We start from the raw sequence: 17,427 nt of genomic DNA on the forward strand, positions 1-17,427 counted from the left end.
GGAGCAGGGGAGTGAAATGGCGGGGGACAGGGCGACTTGGAGGCGATTTGTTTGTGGCCACCCCAAACGGGATTGAGGCGTCTGGCAATAGATAGATAGATAGAACTCCTAGGCTTTCATTCTTGCCTCATTTTCACCATTAAAAGCTCTCTAAACCCTTTGGCTTGCAACCTCATCTCCTTTCATGGCCACACTTGGTGACCCATGTCATTCCGACTTGCAAACTTACTCCCATTTCTGCTGCCACCTTTTGTAACTAGCTACTTAATGTCTATTCCCTCTAAGGATTTCTCCTAGCCTCTCTCTTGGTGAATAAAGACACTCCAGCCAGCTGTAGCCCATAATAGGGTACAGCTGAGATTTACTGCTCACATAATACCACTCAGCGCATGTATACCCTGTATTGTCATTCTTGTCTTAAATGTCTCAACTGTGTACAGCAGCAAAGTCCTGGACCCTACAAACCCCAAAAGGCATAATGCCATGCAACTAAACCTATCTTATAGAATAACTTTTCACCCATAAAATGGACTTCAGTTTCATGGAGATGACACCTTTGGAGCACAACCCATCACTTTTTGTTAAAGTGGTACTTGTATTCCATAAAAAAGGAATTAGACAGTGCCTCATCATGGCTGTTCTGTCATGCAGAAACATTCGTCACTAGCCATCCATTACAAGGCAACTATCCTACTTTCATCAAGTACTTACTCCCCACATCTATTCACAGACTGCTTTCCATATCTACTGACAGCTTGCTGTATCTATTCGCAGGTTACCTCCCCATATCTGTTCTTGGGCTGCTTCACAATTTACACTTTCCAATCAATGCTTAAGTCTGTGTTACATGTTAGTGTTCCAAAAAATCACAGCATTTTACATACAAGCAGTTTTGTAAAATACAGAACTGGCAGCTCTGGTTTACAGGTAATAATGGCCCTTCAACAGGCAATATTTCTGTAGATTGCTCTGTACTGTACTTAACAGGAAAAAAGATATATATATATATATATATATATATATATATATATATATCATCAGCCGTTTGAGTATCCACTGCAGGACCGGCCTATTCCAACCGAAGTAGGGATGATACAGCCTATGCATCTCTACCAAGTGGCTTGGGCTGTCTAGTAGAGATTGTATGTAGGGTGAGAAGTGCTTGTAAGTGTGATTGTAGTGTTGTAGTGGCTTTGGATGTAGTCTGTGAACCAAGTGTAATCGACCCGCGCAGGCCGACTGGGTGCAAACATACTTTACAGTATGCGACACTGGTTCAACCACAGCACCCCTGGTGTCTGCCAATGCAGTACGTGGCCGGGAGAACGCTTCCAAAGTTTATTACCCTGGCGGGGCGCGAATCCTCATTCTTCATTGTACGAAAATGCACACTTTACCACTGTACCACAGAGGCTCCATAAATATATATATATATATATATATACCTGTGCATATATATATATATATATATATATATATATACTGGAGAGGATGGAGGGTGAAAGACTGACGAAGGGAGTGTATGTGAGTGAGCTGGAGGGGGGAAGAGGGAGGGGGAGGCCGAGGATGAGATGGAGGGATGGGGTGGAGAGGTATATGAGAGAGGGGGATGTGAGTTGGGAGCAGGGCAGCGAAATGGCGGGGGACAGGGCGACTTGGAGGCGATTTGTTTGTGGCCACCCCAAACGGGATTGAGGCGTCTGGCAATAGATAGATAGAGATATATATACCTGTGCAAATATATATATATATATATATATATATATATATATATATATATATATATATATATATATACAGTAGAAGTCCAATTTTTCGGCATCTATGGGACCAGGCTAGTGCCGAAACATCAAAATTGCCGAATTATCAAAAACCCTACCCACTCAGTACCTTATATATATGTTTCGGTGAACACTATCATCACTACTCATATCATTACAAATGTGTTTGGAGAGAGTACTGTATACTGTTTGATACTGTACAATACTGTAATGAATACAGTACTATACATGAATATGAAAAATAAAGAAATTAGTGAACATACTGTATATAAATGTAATGGTACAGTAGGCCTACAAGTTCACATGCACTTACCTAAACTTATACTGTAGTAGGTTCCTTATTTACATATGTACAATACAAGGGATTGATTGGAGTCTGCTACTGCTGGAAGAAGTTCCCAGCAGTAGAGGGTCCTGCAACAGGCTCTAAGGACTCTTCTCCCTGTTGCTGCAGCAGTAGATCTTGAGGTGTTTATAGAGCAGATGTTTATACTGTTCACAACACACGGCTGGTCCACTCAGGTGTTACAAAGCTCCTGTCTGATGTTACGGTGCTTACAGCACACTTGGATAGTAATCTCAGATATATTTCGGTACGAAGTTCACAAAGCACACAGAAGAATCGAGAGAAGTCGGCAGCAGCACGGCAACAACTCGGAAGAATGGCAAAACAGATTCTCTTTCCCATGCTAGACTCACTACATGATTGTCCTCTCTTTATGCTATGGGAGAAAGAGCTAGCCTCTGAGCTTCATGGTAGTAGTAGACTTGTTCCATCACTTCCACTATCTCACTCACTAAGGCGGGTAAAGGCGGGTAGCTAGCTGGCGAGCCTCATGGAGAATTTCAAGACATGGATAAAATCGGAAAATCTGCCGAACGATCAGAGACTTTCATAAATGGGACTATTTCTCAAAACTGCTGAAATGTCAGATTTGCCAGGGAATTGGATGACGAAGAATTGGACTTTTACTGTACATATATATATATATATATATATATATACAGTATATCATCACCATCCGTTTGTGTGTCCACTGCAGGACCAGCCTATCTCGACCGAAGTGGGGATGATGCAGCCTACGTATCTCTACCATGTGGCTTAGGCTGTCTGGTAGAGATTGTATGTAGGGTGAGAAGTGCTTGTAAGTGTTATTGTTGTGTTGGAGTGGATTTGGATGCGTGTGTAGTCTGTGAACCAAGTGTAATCGGCCCGTGCAAGCCAACTGGGTGCAAGCATACTTTATAATATGCGACACTGGTTCAACCACAGCACCCTTTATGTCCGCCAACGCAGTACGTGGTCAGAAGAACGCTCCCAAAGTTTATTACCCTGGCGGGGCGCAAACCCTCGTTCTTCAGTGTACAAAAATGCACACTTTACCACAGAGGCTCTCTCTCTCTCTCTCTCTCTCTCTCTCTCTCTCTCTCTATATATATATATATATATATATACATATATATATATTGTAAACTAATGAGGACTTTATTCTATCATATTCCACTCACACCAAACCCACCATGCAGAAAGCTTGATCAGGTAAACAATTCATGGTAGCAGTGCTGGTGATGTTAGTCTGATTGAGGGAGTGGTAGCAGTCATCACCATGGGTCTGTGTTGAGCAATTCCAGCATTCAAGTGGCTCCTGGACCCCCTCTGCTGCACCCATTATCACCAGACCCACTACTGTCACAGCCGTCATCACAAGCTGGCCTCCACTGTCATCATCTCCCTCCCTCCTGGTACTACCAACTTCTAGAAGAGTATACAAGGTCATCAGTAATATGTTGTTTAATTTGTTACTTAAAGATGAAAGTAGCTAATGAATTTTGCTTTAAGAAGTACAGGCAGGTCCCATTTTATGAGCATCCACTGTAAGAGAAACTGATGATACAAGAATGGGCAATTTAGATCCAGATTCATTGATGCTAGCAGAGGCAGTTAATCTATTTTTTCCCCTAAGTTATGTACTCTGTTATATGGGTTTTCGAAGTCCATATTTTCAATCCGTTATACAGTACTAGCTTCCACTATCTGGGCAGTCCTCCATTAACCCGCCGCATGTCAGTGTTGTTTTAAAACGGTCTGACATAATTCTGCGGCCAGTGCCAGTGCCGTTTTAAAACAGTTTGAAATAAAAAAGTTCACTGTGACTGCATTTTTCAAGATTCGCAGCTAAAAATTGGCAGGCACGTATAGTAACTGTTCCTCTACCATCCCCTAGGCTGTCAAGGCCATACACTCACTCGCTCTCCCCCTCACGCTCGCTCTGCCCCACTCTGCCTGTGTGCCTCACCCAGTGCTATACTGTACATAGTAGAGGCATTTTGTAAATATTTTGACGTAAGTGTAAGTTGAAAATAATTTCTTGTAAGTGTAAGGACTATATAGTGAAGTCAAGATGTAAATACCTTCTTGTAAGTGCCAGGACTGCACATAATGAAGTCAGGGTGTACCTATTTTCAAGTAAGTGTACGATTATGCATTCACAGTGAGAAAGACAAGCAAACTGTGATAGATGTTGAAGTAATAAGTAATCAGAAAAGTGTACTGAACATTGCTATACCTTCCCAGCATACCTGAGTATACCTTACAAAGAAAACAGCTTTCTCTCACCTACGTGGTGAGCATGAGAGAGCGGCTATACCTGTATATGAGTATGCAGGACTCAATAAAACTAATTTCCGAGCTTCGGTGAGGATTTTAATGGCGAAATTCGTTGTTTTCACATCAAAATCTAACATTTTAGCAAAAAAAAAAAAAAAAAAAAAAAAAAAAAAAAAGGGTCAAAAAATGGCCAGCACTGGGGCAACCCATAAGGCTAAAAATAGCTGGCATGCGGCAGGTTAACCTATCCCACTCATATAACAGGACCTGCCTGTACAGTGTACAGGAATTCTGCAGTCTATCCATTATTCACCAAACCATAAAATAACATATTAGTAATAGCTATAATACAAAGGGTAGCTAATCTTAACATATAGTATAAGCAGTTGGGGATGATGGCAGGTGTGTCTGGGTTTACTGCTGAAATGCTGAAGGCCTCAGGAGATATAAGAGTGGATTTATAGTACAGATATACCCTGTTGGTTAAGTAAAAAACCTATCGCTAGGTGCGGTATCGTATATCAGGGCATAATTAACATACAAAGTATAGTGATGTGTTTCTGAGCCTTGGGTTTCCCCCCAACCAAGTCCTAAATCCACCCAAATGAGTCCAAAAACAAGGTTCCTGCTCACCTAAACCTGCAAATAGCTTTAAAACAAGCTAAACTAAGTCTAAAAGCAGTTTACAACTCACCTAAACCCCAAAATAATATCTGAATATCATCATATGTGTTTAGAAAAAATCAAATTTTGTAAACTGTACCCCAAAATGACCATGTTCACCCTACCTACGACTAAAACACATTAATATAAGTCTGAAAACAGTTTAAAAATCAACCTAAACACAAAATTTAAGTCTAAAATATCATCAAAATTGGTAAAAAAAATCTAAACCCATCATTAAACCGGGGTTTGGCGATTATCAGGCGGGGTACGGTGGTATTTTCAACCCCCATCGTGAAGCCGGGGTATCGCATCTTGGGGTATCTTGTATCGGGGTATACCTGTAGTTGCTGATTTGATAAATATGATTATATATGAGAGTTTTGTCCCAGGGGACTGGGTGAAGAGTGTGATTAAATATGTGTACAAAGGGATGGCTGAAGCCCAGGAAGTAGGAAAATTCAGAGGCACAAAACTTTGGACCAGATAATGAAAGCAATGGAGAGAGTCCTAGAAGCTATGATTAAGGAAAGAGTGAATATTGATGAGATGCAGTTTGGGTTTATGCCAGCGAAAGAGACAACTGATACCATATTCATATTCGAGGGCTTCAAGAAAAATAGAAAAGAAAGAAAAAGGAGCTGTACTTTGTTTTGGCTGATTTGGAGAAGGCCTTTGACAGAGTCCCTTGGGTGGTGGTGAAGTGGGTGATGAGAAAGCTTGGGATCAGGGAGTGGCTGGTTAGAGTTGTTTTGGCTATGTAGCCTATATAGGTGCTCACACCCAGGTGAAAGTGAATGGAGATTTGAGTGATGAGGTTTCAGTGAGTGTTGGCATGCATTAGGGGTCAGTCTTGTGCCCCACACTGTCATGGTGCCTGAAGCTCTCTCATGTGATTTAAGAAAGACTCCCATGGGAAATGTTGTATGCTGATGACCTAGTGTTGACTGCTGAGAATGAAAGGGAGGCTGAGGAAAGATTTAGGAAATGGAGAGATGGAATGTGGCATAAAGGTTTTAAAATAAATGCAAATAAAACAAGTAGTGGCGGTACTGTCAACGCAGAGGGAGTGCGGCCATGTGTGGTTTGCTACAAGAGTGTGAGAAGTAATTTTATCCTGTGCACTGTTTGTGAGAAGTGGGTGCATAAGAGATGTAGTGGTATTAGAGGTAGACTGTAAGATAATGCTGACTTCATGTGTGCAGTGTGTCAGGGAAAGCATGTAAAGACTGTCAGGTGTGAACGAATTGATCTTGCTGGTGAATCTATTGAGTGCGAAGAAGACTTTTGTTATTTGGGGAACACGTTATGTGCCGGAAGTGGGGCTGGATCTAGCTCTGTGACAAGAATAAGGAGTGGTTGGAAGAAGTTTGGGGTGCTGTTGCCTCTCTTGACACTGAGGGGACTCTTCCTCTGTGTTAATGGATCCTTGTACAGTATGTGGCATGTGTTAGGAGTGTAATGCTGTATGGTAGTAAGACCTGGGTAGTAAAGGGAGAGGATATTTGTAAGCTCAAATGTACAGATGTGACAATGATTAGATGGATGTGTTGGGCTAGGTTTATGACTGAAGAGTTGAGAGGAAGGATGGTACTGGAGTATATTTCTATTGTGATGAGGAGGGGTAGACTGAGATGGTTTGGGCATGCGAAAAGATGGAGGATGACATTTAGGTGCATACAGTGAGAAGTGTGAATGCTGGGGGTTGGGTTGTGAGAGGCAGACCAAAAATGACCTGGGATGATGTTACTGAGTGTGACCACAGGGATAAATGACTGAATAGGGAGACTGCCAGAGATCAAGCAAAATGGAGAATTGCCATTAGGTAACCAAGACCAATGGATGAAAGCATGTTGGAGCCTTTATAAAAGGCACACACTATATGATTACCAGGACTAATAAAGAGAAACTCTGGAATACAAGGTATGACACAGAATATCTTGGGTTATGGCATAGCAGACCCAGATGTAGATGACCACGGATGTGATTTCCAAAGGTATTTACAATGATTCCCTTTATCTCAGATTAGTTTTTGCAGGATGGTCAACTACATTAGAATTTTTCCCTCTCCTGCATTCTTTCACCAAAGACAATTCCTGGTTATGAGAGGAAAACATCCATAGCTGTTATCTGTCTTGGATGGAAAGACTACCTGTCTATATCTATATACCTAGGCTGCTTCCCCCAAAGAAAGGGGGGTGGCTGAGACAGGACAACACACTCCCAATTTACTCATCACACACACACATTTATTCGTATCTTAGTCCCAAGCGGAGAAGGGACAGATCCTCACTGCACCACACCTCACGAGGGTCAACTGCGCAGTGCAATCAGCGGCATCCAAAGCGGGGACCGACAGCAGAGCTGGTTTACCCCTGCCACATCATAATGGACCCGTCCTTTTACCTGCACCTGACCTGATCATCTGATCAGACAAAATGCAGGAGAATATCCCCTCAGGGAAACATCACCATATATTCATTCACAATTTCTTTCCAATCATTCCTATCACACGCAGCCATTCTTCCTTGTTCTACAGACATCCGTCACATCTAACACTCTCTTCACAGTGTCCATCTATCCTATTCATGGTCTTCCTTTCAGTCTTACAACTCTCACATCCGATCCAGTTATCTTTTTCACCAATTGCTAATTATCCATTCTCTCCATATGTCCAAACCATTGCAACACATTCTGCTCAACTCAATCAGTCATCTCCCGCATAACTCCAGTTCTCCTTCGCACTTCACCATTTCTCACTCGATCCATAAGTGTCACTCCACACATACTCCTCAGACACCTCATCTCCATTACACTCAAACTTTTCCTCACTGCTACACCCATACTCCATGTTTCAGCCCCATATAATGCAGTCAGTACCACTGCACCCTCATACAGCCTTCTCTTCACATCCATTCTAAGTGAATAACATCTAAACACTTTTTTCATTCCTCTTAGCACCTTTCCTACTTCTTCATTCTAAACTTCACTTCTACATCTGTTCTTCCATCCACAGCAACATGTAACCCTAAATACTTAAAACACTCTACCCCCTCAAGCAACTCACCATTTAAAACTAGCTACACTATATTCATCCTCCTACCACACACCAACACTTCATCACTTTACTCATATTCTCATTTCCTTTCAATTTCCTCCACACACCCTTCCAAACTCCTCTAACAACTGTCTCAATCTCTCCTCCAAATCAGCCACGAGTGCAGTATCATCTGCAAACAGCAGCTGATTCAGATTCCCCTCTCAACCATCAGCGTTCACCAGACCCAAACCTCCACCTTACACTTTCGCATTCACCTCCCTTACAACACCACCCATATAAATGTTAAATAACCAAGGCGACATCACACATCCCTGCCGCAGCCCCATTCTCACGGAAAACCAATCACTCACTGTACAGTATTTCCCACTAGGTTGCCCCCGCTACCTAGTGGCGGACTTCTGGGGGGAGGCGTGGCGTGGGTTCCGCCAGCATAGATCGTGGGTCCAGGGCGAGATGGGGCTCAGGCCTGTGCTAGAGGGTACAGGGCATTGCGGTTCCCAGGCTGCCGCTTCCGCCCAATAGAGAGGGGCCCGAACCTGGGAGTAGCGCCCCAGGAGGCTGCCCTATCAGTGGGTGTATAATGGCGGGATAGTTGCAGTGCCAAGACACTCTTGGAGGGTGTCCCTGCAGCTGTCCTGGCAGGGTGCCCCAAGGCCACTACCACAGCCACTGGTAAGCTGGTGGGCTAGGGGTCCCAGATCCATTGCTTGGACCTGGGACTGTGCAGTGAGTAGGACCTGTGCTGTGTCTGTCCCCCTTTATTAATACTGAAGATGACAAAACAAAATAAGTTTCAAAGCAAGCCTGAGGACAGTAAATCACCCATGGGGATGAAGGTGGGTTCATGGAATGTGGGAAGTTTGAGGGGAAGAGCAGGGGAAGTCGTTGAGGCATTCAGTAGGAGGTGGGTGGATGTGGCATGTCTGCAGGAAGTCCGGTACAGGGGTGGATCAGCCAGAAAGATTGTTGGGAAGGACTGTTGCTATAAGTTGTTTTGGCAGGGGGGTACAGACGGATATGGAGGTGTTGGTGTGATGGTTGCGGAGAAATGGGTGGAATATGTTATGAATGTTTTGAGAGTGTTTATAGGATATTGGTAGTGAAAATTCTGTTGGGAAGAAAGGTAGCTGCGATTATATCGGCATATGCTCCACAGGCAGGATTGGATGAATCAGAGAAAGATAGATTTTGGGATGATTTAATACGTGTAGTGGGTGGTATACGGGATGATGAGATAGTGATTTTGGGAGGGGACTTAAATGGTCATGTAGGTGAAGCAGCACAAGGTTATGAAGGAGTGCATGGAGGATGTGCGTATGGTCTAAGGAATGCAGAAGGGGAAAGGATACTCGAGTTTGGGGAGGCAACGGATATGATTGTGTGCAACACATATTTTAGGAAAAGAGACAGTAGGTTAATTACGTATGAGTCTAGGGGAAATAGCAGTCAGATAGATTATTTTCTGGTTAGGAGGGCCGATAGGAGGTAGGTGAGGGATGTTAAAGTTATAGGAAGTGAGGAGTGTGTGCAGCAGCACAAACTGTTGATTTGTGATATGGTGCTTAAAGAACAAGTGATGAAAAAGAGGACTTATGTACCTAGGAGGAAAATATGAAAGCTGAAAAACCATGTAGTAAGGGATGCCTTCTATAGCAAGTTGAGGAGAGTGGTGGCTGAACAGGGAGCTGTAGACAGAGGCGTTAATGAACAGTACAGAGCCCTCATGAACAATTTCTTGAGAGTTACTGATGTAACATGCGGCTGGACAAGAGGACCACCAAGACATAAAGTAACTTGGTGGTGGGATGAGGGTGTAGAAGCTGCAATTAAGGAGAAAAGAAGGCTTTTCCGGGAATGAAAGAAGGGTGGTAGCAAAGAGGAATATTTGGCTGCCAAGCGTAGGGCTAGAAGAGGGCAAAGTCTGAGTCACAGAGACAATTACTTGATAACCTAAATCATGGGGAAAGGAAAAATATATTTAGGGTGGCAGGTCAGGTGAAGAGGGATAATCGGGATATCATAGGTGAGCAGTGTGTGAAGAATGATGAAGGAAGGGTAGTGGTGAACAGTGAGGATATTAAAGATGCATGGAGAGAGCATTATAACCGGTTGTTGAATGAGAAGTTTGACTGGGACAGAGAAGGTTTGGAGCCAGCAGATCCAGTGTCTGGCCCTTGGCCTTTGATTGATACTGCTACTGTGAGTGAGGCAATAGGCAGGATGAGGGTGGGGAAGGCAGCAGGTGTGTCTGGGTTGACTGCCAAAATGTTGAAGGCCTCAGGCGATATAGAGGTGAGTTTAGTCACTGACCTGATAAATAGGATTATTTATGAGTGTATTGTCCCAGATGATTGGCTGAAAAGTGTAATTGTAAATGTGTATAAAGGGAAGGGTGATGCCCTGGAAAGAGGAAATTATAGAGGTATAAAGCTTTTAGATCAGATAATGAAGGTAATGGAGAGAGTTTTAGAAGGTATGATTAGAGAAAGAGTGAATATTGATGAGATGCAGTTCGGGTTCATGCCAGGCAGGGGGACCACTGATGCCATATTCATTGTTCGACAGCTTCAGGAAAAATATATTGGTAGGAGAAGGGATCTTTATTTTGTTTTTGTTGATTTGGAAAAGGCCTCTGACAGAGTCCCTAGAGAGGTGGTGAAGTGGGCAATGAGAAAGCTTGGCTTGGAGGAGTGGCTGGTTAGGGTGGTTATGGCCATGTATGTGGGTGCTCACACCCAGGTGAGAGTGAATGGAGATTTGAGTGATGAGTTCTCAGTGAATGCTGGTGTGCATCAGGGGTCAGTCTTGAGTCCCATGTTGTTTATCATGGTACTTGAAGCCCTTTCACGTGACTTTAGAAACGGACTCCCGTGGGAGTTGTTGTATGCCGATGATTTGGTTTTGATTGCAGAGAATGAAAGGGAGGCGGAGGAAAGGTTTAGGAAGTGGAGAGATGGTATGGGGCAAAAGGGTTTAAGGGTAAATGCAGATAAAACAAAAGTGATGATATCTAGGGTTGGTGGCGGTACTGTCAAAGACGAGGGAGAGTGGCCATGTGCAGTTTGCCACAAGGGCGTGGGAAGTAATTCCATCTTGTGCGGTGTGTGTGATAAATGGGTGCATAAGAGATGTAGTGGTATCAGAGGTAGACTGCGAGATAATGCTGATTTTATGTGTAAGGCGTGCCGGGGTGAGCAGGTGGAGATTGTCAGACGTGAAAGGATTGAACTTGCTGGTGAATCTCTCGAGTGTGTGGAAGAGTTTTGTTATTTGGGAGACATGTTGTGTGCTGGAGGTGGGGCTGGAGCTAGCTCTGTGGCTAGGGTGAGAAGTGGTTGGAAGAAGTTCAGGGAGCTCTTGCCTCTCCTGACATTGAGAGGGCTCTCCCTACATGCTAAGGGGTCTTTGTATGCAGCATGTGTTAGGAGTGTAATGCTGTATGGCAGTGAGACCTGGGCAGTGAAGGAGGAAGATATTCGCCGGCTCAGACGTACAGAAACGACAATGATTAGGTGGATGTGCAGTGCGTCCCTGCGTCCAAGGCCTGGAGGGGCTGGGTTTACAATGGAAGAGTTGAGAGGTAGGATGGGACTGGAGTGTATTGGTGTTGTGATGAGGAGAGGTAGATTGAGGTGGTTTGGACATGTGGAGAGGATGGGGGATGATAATTGGGTGAGGAAGGTGAGAAGTGTTAATATTGGGGGTGGGGTTATGAGGGGTAGACCGAGAAAGACATGGGACGAGGTCATTAAGTGTGACCTTAGGGTTAAGGGACTGAACAGGGAGGCTGCAATGGATCGTGCAGCGTGGAAAGCCGCCATTAGGTGACCAAGGCCGACACATGCAAGCATGTTGGAGCCTTTAAAAACAAAAACGAAAACGAAACACATGCTCTACTATTTACATAAAAATTTTTCACTCCTTTTAACAACCTACCATCAAGTCCATACAATCTCAAAACAGTCCACAAAGCTTCCCTATCAATTCTATCATACGCTTTCTCTAAATCCACGAATGCCCAAAACACATCCTTACTGTTTACCAAATATTTTTTACATACCCCTCTTACAGCAAACACCTGATCCATGCATCCCCCTCCCTCTCCTAAAGCTACACTTCTCATCACCAATCACTACCTCTGTACCCTTTCTAACTCTTAATTAACATTCTACCATACACCTTACAACACTCAACAGACTTATACCCCTTATGCTAGTACATCTGTACTTATCAACCTTACCTTTACACAACAGAAACACACAAGCACTTGCCCAGTCAATCGGCACCATACCACTCAGAAAACACACATTCAGCAATCTTACTAACCACTCAACATCAGCCGCCCCACCATTCAGGTATTCCACAGGACACCCATCCATACCGGCAGCTTTCTCTGCTTTCATCTCCTTTACCTTCTATGCTTCCTCCATCGTGATTAAAGAATCATTCAACTCTCCCAACGCATTTATTCCTTGCACCCTTCCATCTGCCACAATCTCAGCCTCCCTTTCCTCCTCTACATTTACAATCTTTCAAAATAGCTACTCTGCCCATCTCTTCCTTACTGCATCCACTTCAATTAACATCCTTCAATCCTCTGCTTTTACTCGCTCTTCTTTTCCAGACTCTCCCCCCTTGCACCCTTTTCACCTCCTTCCAAAACATTTTCTTGTTCTGCTGAAAATTCTCTGCCAACCGCCTACTCGACCTCTCATCTGCTGCCACTTTAGCATCACAAAGAATGAAAACTGAAGAAACTTTCCATGTTTCCAATTCTTCCTGCATGAACAAATCATGATTACACCAAGGAATCAGTCATAATGTCTGAGAACCCCTTCTCAGCCTATCAAGAACTGGAGAGGAATAAGGATCTGCCTGAACAGATTTGGTTGGGTTATGACTGAAGTTAGGCACCAGTAGGGCAAAATATCAGGATGGATATTTGGAAGGAACAGTTTTGTAAGTTCTTAGCCTTAGGGTCTTCTATTTTTGCATAAATATGTAATATATACTATTTTCTTGCAAAATTTAACTGTCAGTCATTGACATATAACAGTGGACTATGCTTAAATTCTATAAAAAGGAAAGGCACGTTTTGGCGAGAGAAAGTTTAATCTCGGATCGAGATAAAGTCGATCCCCAATTTGGCGAGGCACAGTCCTGGTCCAGGATTGGAGTGAAAGATGATCCCGGATCGATCAGAGGCAGTCCACCTGCCTAAGGTGGACAGAGTTGGGCGATCCTGGGGCTGGATTCACTAAACACTTAAGGCGCCAGATCTCCTAACAGTGCCTAAAGATACGGTGCTGAGGCAGAATCAGTCATTCATTAGGAATGGGTGTGGCCATCTTCCACCAAGATCTGGTGCCTTAAGTTAAGTGCTTGGGGGACATACCTTAACCTACATCACAACCCGGAATCAGTGTGTTTATCAAGTATGTGACCTCTTGGCCTATCGATTGCCTTTGGCCCTCTTCACTCCCAATCAACATTGTAAAGGAAGAAAGTGAACAGAAAGCAAAAATATAAGATGTGCCATATTCGTTTTTAGTGCAGCTAAGAACTCTGGCAATACTTATTTCTTTGCAAGGTAATATGAATATGTCAAAAATAAACATGCCACCAGGAAAGCCTGGGGCTGCTCGAGCAGTCAGCTGCTGATGTTTACAGTACAGCCATGGAGCTTGTGGCTGTGTACCGGTACTTAGCTTGCTGACATTTATGTCGAGAGAGATGATTCAGAGACCCTTTAGACCCTCTTCATGTGCCTGATGAGCATTTGCTACGGTACTTTAGGTTTCCAAGACATGAGATCAGACGTCTGGCAGTTCATGGGTTGATAATGGATGTGCTAAACAATGACAGTCTGATATACGAAGGTGATTAAACTTATATGAAGAAAATAATTTTATTTCAGACATGGCACTGGAATTAAGGTGTTAAATAAACCTAACAAACATTACCCAACCAAAGCCTATAAAATACAAAACCATTTCATGCATCAATGTACTGGATAAGGTAACAGGGAAAATCAAAAGGAATGACTTCTTTAACAATATGAATGCTCAACATAAGACCAAAACGATATTATTACTGACTGATGGGATCAACTTTAACCTTTGGCATATAGGAAATTTTTCTAAGGTAACTGCTTACAATACCAAACAATTCTTAGTCATCAGTGCCAAAAGCACAACCCCACCTCCTTCCTCCCCCCAAAAAGGAAATGACTTCCTAGTTTTAGACTTGTATGATCAAGCAAACCAAAGTGTTATAATTGAACCCTACCTCCACCAGTAAAGCCTCATGAATGGGTTAGGTTTGTTTGATATGATACATTAAGAACAAACAGCTTACATCCTCACAGGTACTATGTAACTAACAACAGAAATATGCAATTTTTTTTAAACACTTAAAGTTTTCTTTGCTTCCCTCAATGCCTTGGCTACCTTCCCCTTAACTTGTGATCTAAAATCACAAGTCACTTCACTGACCTCCCTTTTCACTATGCTAACACTATTCACCCTATTGGTAATACTTTCCCATGCTAGCATCTTTGTCTTCTTTGTAATGTTTGTGTCTTGTGAGGAAAAAAATAACTGTTTTTCTCATGGAGACTTCATTGATCAAAACTAAGAGTTCGTCACTTGAAAAGTTAGGATGTCTCTTCTTTGGTTCTGTTGGACTTGGAGATCTTATTTCCGTTATACATTTCGCTAAAAGAAAATATGCCAAGTGAGTTTGTGATGTTACTTCCTCCTGTTGGGTTGAGGACTGTGTGTCATGCTTGTTCTCCCCTCTGTACTTGTGTTTACATTAAGAAGATAAACAGCTGATATGAGGATTCGCACCATGACTGGTTGATCATGACAAAGTCTCACTCGTAAGATTCCCTGTCATTGGTTGGGCAGAAATCAGCTGATGACGGCCGATTTAAGGCACGTACAATTTACAACAGGAGTGGGATAAGGGATTAATCCCCGAGCTAGACCTCATCAGATCATATAGCCCTGCTAGGATTACAGGAGGGCACTACCCCTCCCAGCACAACAGCCACCGGGCGGGGTGCAAACTCGCAACCTCATGATTACAAGACCAACACCCTACCACCGAGCTACTGTGCTCCCCTTACAACAGGAGTAAGGTGCTGTAAAAAAAAAAAAAATAGCAAATACCAAACTCCAGTGAGAGATACGGTGCCACAGGAGCGCATAATCCAAGGTGCCATACCCTGCTCAAGTGCCTCAAATTACGACCTTGTTGGTGATTCTAGCCCCTGGACTGTAACGTCACACCAAAACAAATATAGCGTCAGCTCCTACACTGTAAGTGTGGAATTGACTTTTAAAAAATAATATACTGACAAAATGCTACTGCCAATTACTAAGGTGGGTATGAGGGTCTCAGCAGTGTCTGGTTTCATCAGTAATGGGACTGCATTGCAGAAAATGAGAGCAGAATTACTGCTGACCAAATCATCCGTCAGAACTCTCAACTCTCAAGTTTCAACCGCCATCGTTTTGTTTACAATCAGGTGCGGCAGAGGGAGTCGCCATGGCAACAGGACAAGCCGATCCGAAACTGCTGGACTGTTTTGGTGTGACACTTCTGGATCAATAATCCGCCTCGATCCTAATCCGATCCCACTGACACCTCCAAAATAGGCCTTAATACTTTATGTAAGGCCTCTTGACTTGTAGCACAATGCAAACTGCTGAAATTCAGTGCCACAGCACCTAACTTCAGTCCAACACTGATTTTATTTTGCAAACCATTGCACAGTCATTACGCAGGTAAGCACCCAATTACCCTTCACTAAAAAGAGCTAGAAAACAATCATAATACCTGCCAGAACGACGAACAATCCCACCCCGAGCCTCCAAAATCCATGTTTGCAGCCCATTGCACACCACAGCTTCACCTCATGTTCCGGAGACGCTCCCTGCTTTTTAGCTGTCTGTTCATTGTCAAGTTAACTTTTGTTGAGCGTCACAGTTCTAAACACAGGGCCCCTTGGCGACTTTTAAAACTACCCCAACATCCCGAGCCTTCGAAGAGTCGACGAAGACTACGAAGGTTGACGTCTGCGCTGAATACCAGCAAGATGTCTTGGCTATGGTGCCTTACGTTGATGCCATATATGTTCTTAAGCACTTTTTACGTATTTATGCATTATTTCTTACATATCTTTAAGTGTTTCTTTTGCTTCTGATATGATTTTTTAAAATTAATAAATGTATTATGCATTATACAGAAAATGTTAAACTGTTAAGTTGCCTACGTACAACTATCGAGTTTATTGATCGCACTAGTGGACGGTGGTGCCATGTGCGATGATTAACGCATCTGTGTTTCTCCTGTAATACATAACATTTGGAAAATGATAACCAGCCATTAATAAGAGCTCTGCGGTGTTGTCACCAGATTATGACGTTGCGACTGGGCAGTATTTGTATTTGTCATGAAAGTTCGCAGCTCATTTTTTGGCAAGTTTTCTTCAAATTGTAGATGTTGTTTTGTGTAAATTAAAGGGCTAAGGTTATTCTTTTCTATTGAATCACTTCGTTTATAGTTATGTACGACTGTTACGCTAGGTGTTTTTAGGGCGGCTTCCCGTCCTAAGAACGCCTGGCCTAGTATTGAGTTCTTTTCAAGACCGGGGCGATACTAACAAAACAGGAGGAACAGGGCTTAAAAACTCAAGGCAACACCTTACACATATATTCACAGAGGGTCTACAAGAGCAATAGGATTTCTCACAGTATCATTGACTCGTCAGTTCTAGGGCTGCTGAATAGGGGTGAGCGTATCTCGCAGGATACAGAACACAGTTCACGATTCAGGGTGGTACAATTAACGGTACAGGTCACAGTGCAGGGTGATACGGTCCACAGTAGAGTTCACAGTACCGGGTGATACAGTTCACAGTGCAGTTCACAGTACGGTTCTTAGTACAGGGTGTTACAGTTCAGGAACACTGGCTCTGGGTAACATGAGAGTCCGTAAGTCCAACCTCGTGATGATCACTAAGGGTGGGGGGGGCACTGACGACTGTTGCAGGGAGCACACAGAGGAGGCGGGATGAGAATCTAGGTTGGTACAAGTGCAAGGCAGGGGGGGGGGGGAGTTTGCTGAATCGTAATATCACCACTTCGGATACGGGAGCTTTACTTCTACAACACTGCACTTCAAGTCACTGTCAGGTCACGGTCACTTAATGATTTCATTGTTGGCACTTTCACTATGTATCCTCGTACTGTTACACACCTGAATCACTTTACAGTCCGGGCAGGTTGAGGTCGTCCTCCGTGGGC

General features: G+C 43.4%; 1 protein-coding gene across 1 annotated transcript in view; it reads right to left on the minus strand.

The window, feature by feature from the left end:
* LOC145412154 (uncharacterized) overlaps positions 1-16,165 on the minus strand; it is a 38,792-nt gene extending 22,627 nt beyond the window's left edge. Inside the window, exons 1-2 of the mRNA XM_080282088.1 lie at positions 15,959-16,165; positions 3,302-3,537 (exon numbers count right to left, since the gene is read on the minus strand). Of these exons, the coding sequence (XP_080138214.1) occupies positions 3,302-3,537; positions 15,959-16,016 (294 nt within the window). The 5' untranslated portion in view covers positions 16,017-16,165. The remainder of the gene's footprint in view (positions 1-3,301; positions 3,538-15,958) is intronic.
* Between the last annotated feature and the right edge of the window lie 1,262 nt (positions 16,166-17,427).

Source organism: Coenobita brevimanus, chromosome 92 (assembly GCF_032717465.1).
Source record: "Coenobita brevimanus isolate Jiangsu-jjx chromosome 92, ASM3271746v2, whole genome shotgun sequence".
Classification (NCBI taxonomy): domain Eukaryota; kingdom Metazoa; phylum Arthropoda; class Malacostraca; order Decapoda; family Coenobitidae; genus Coenobita; species Coenobita brevimanus.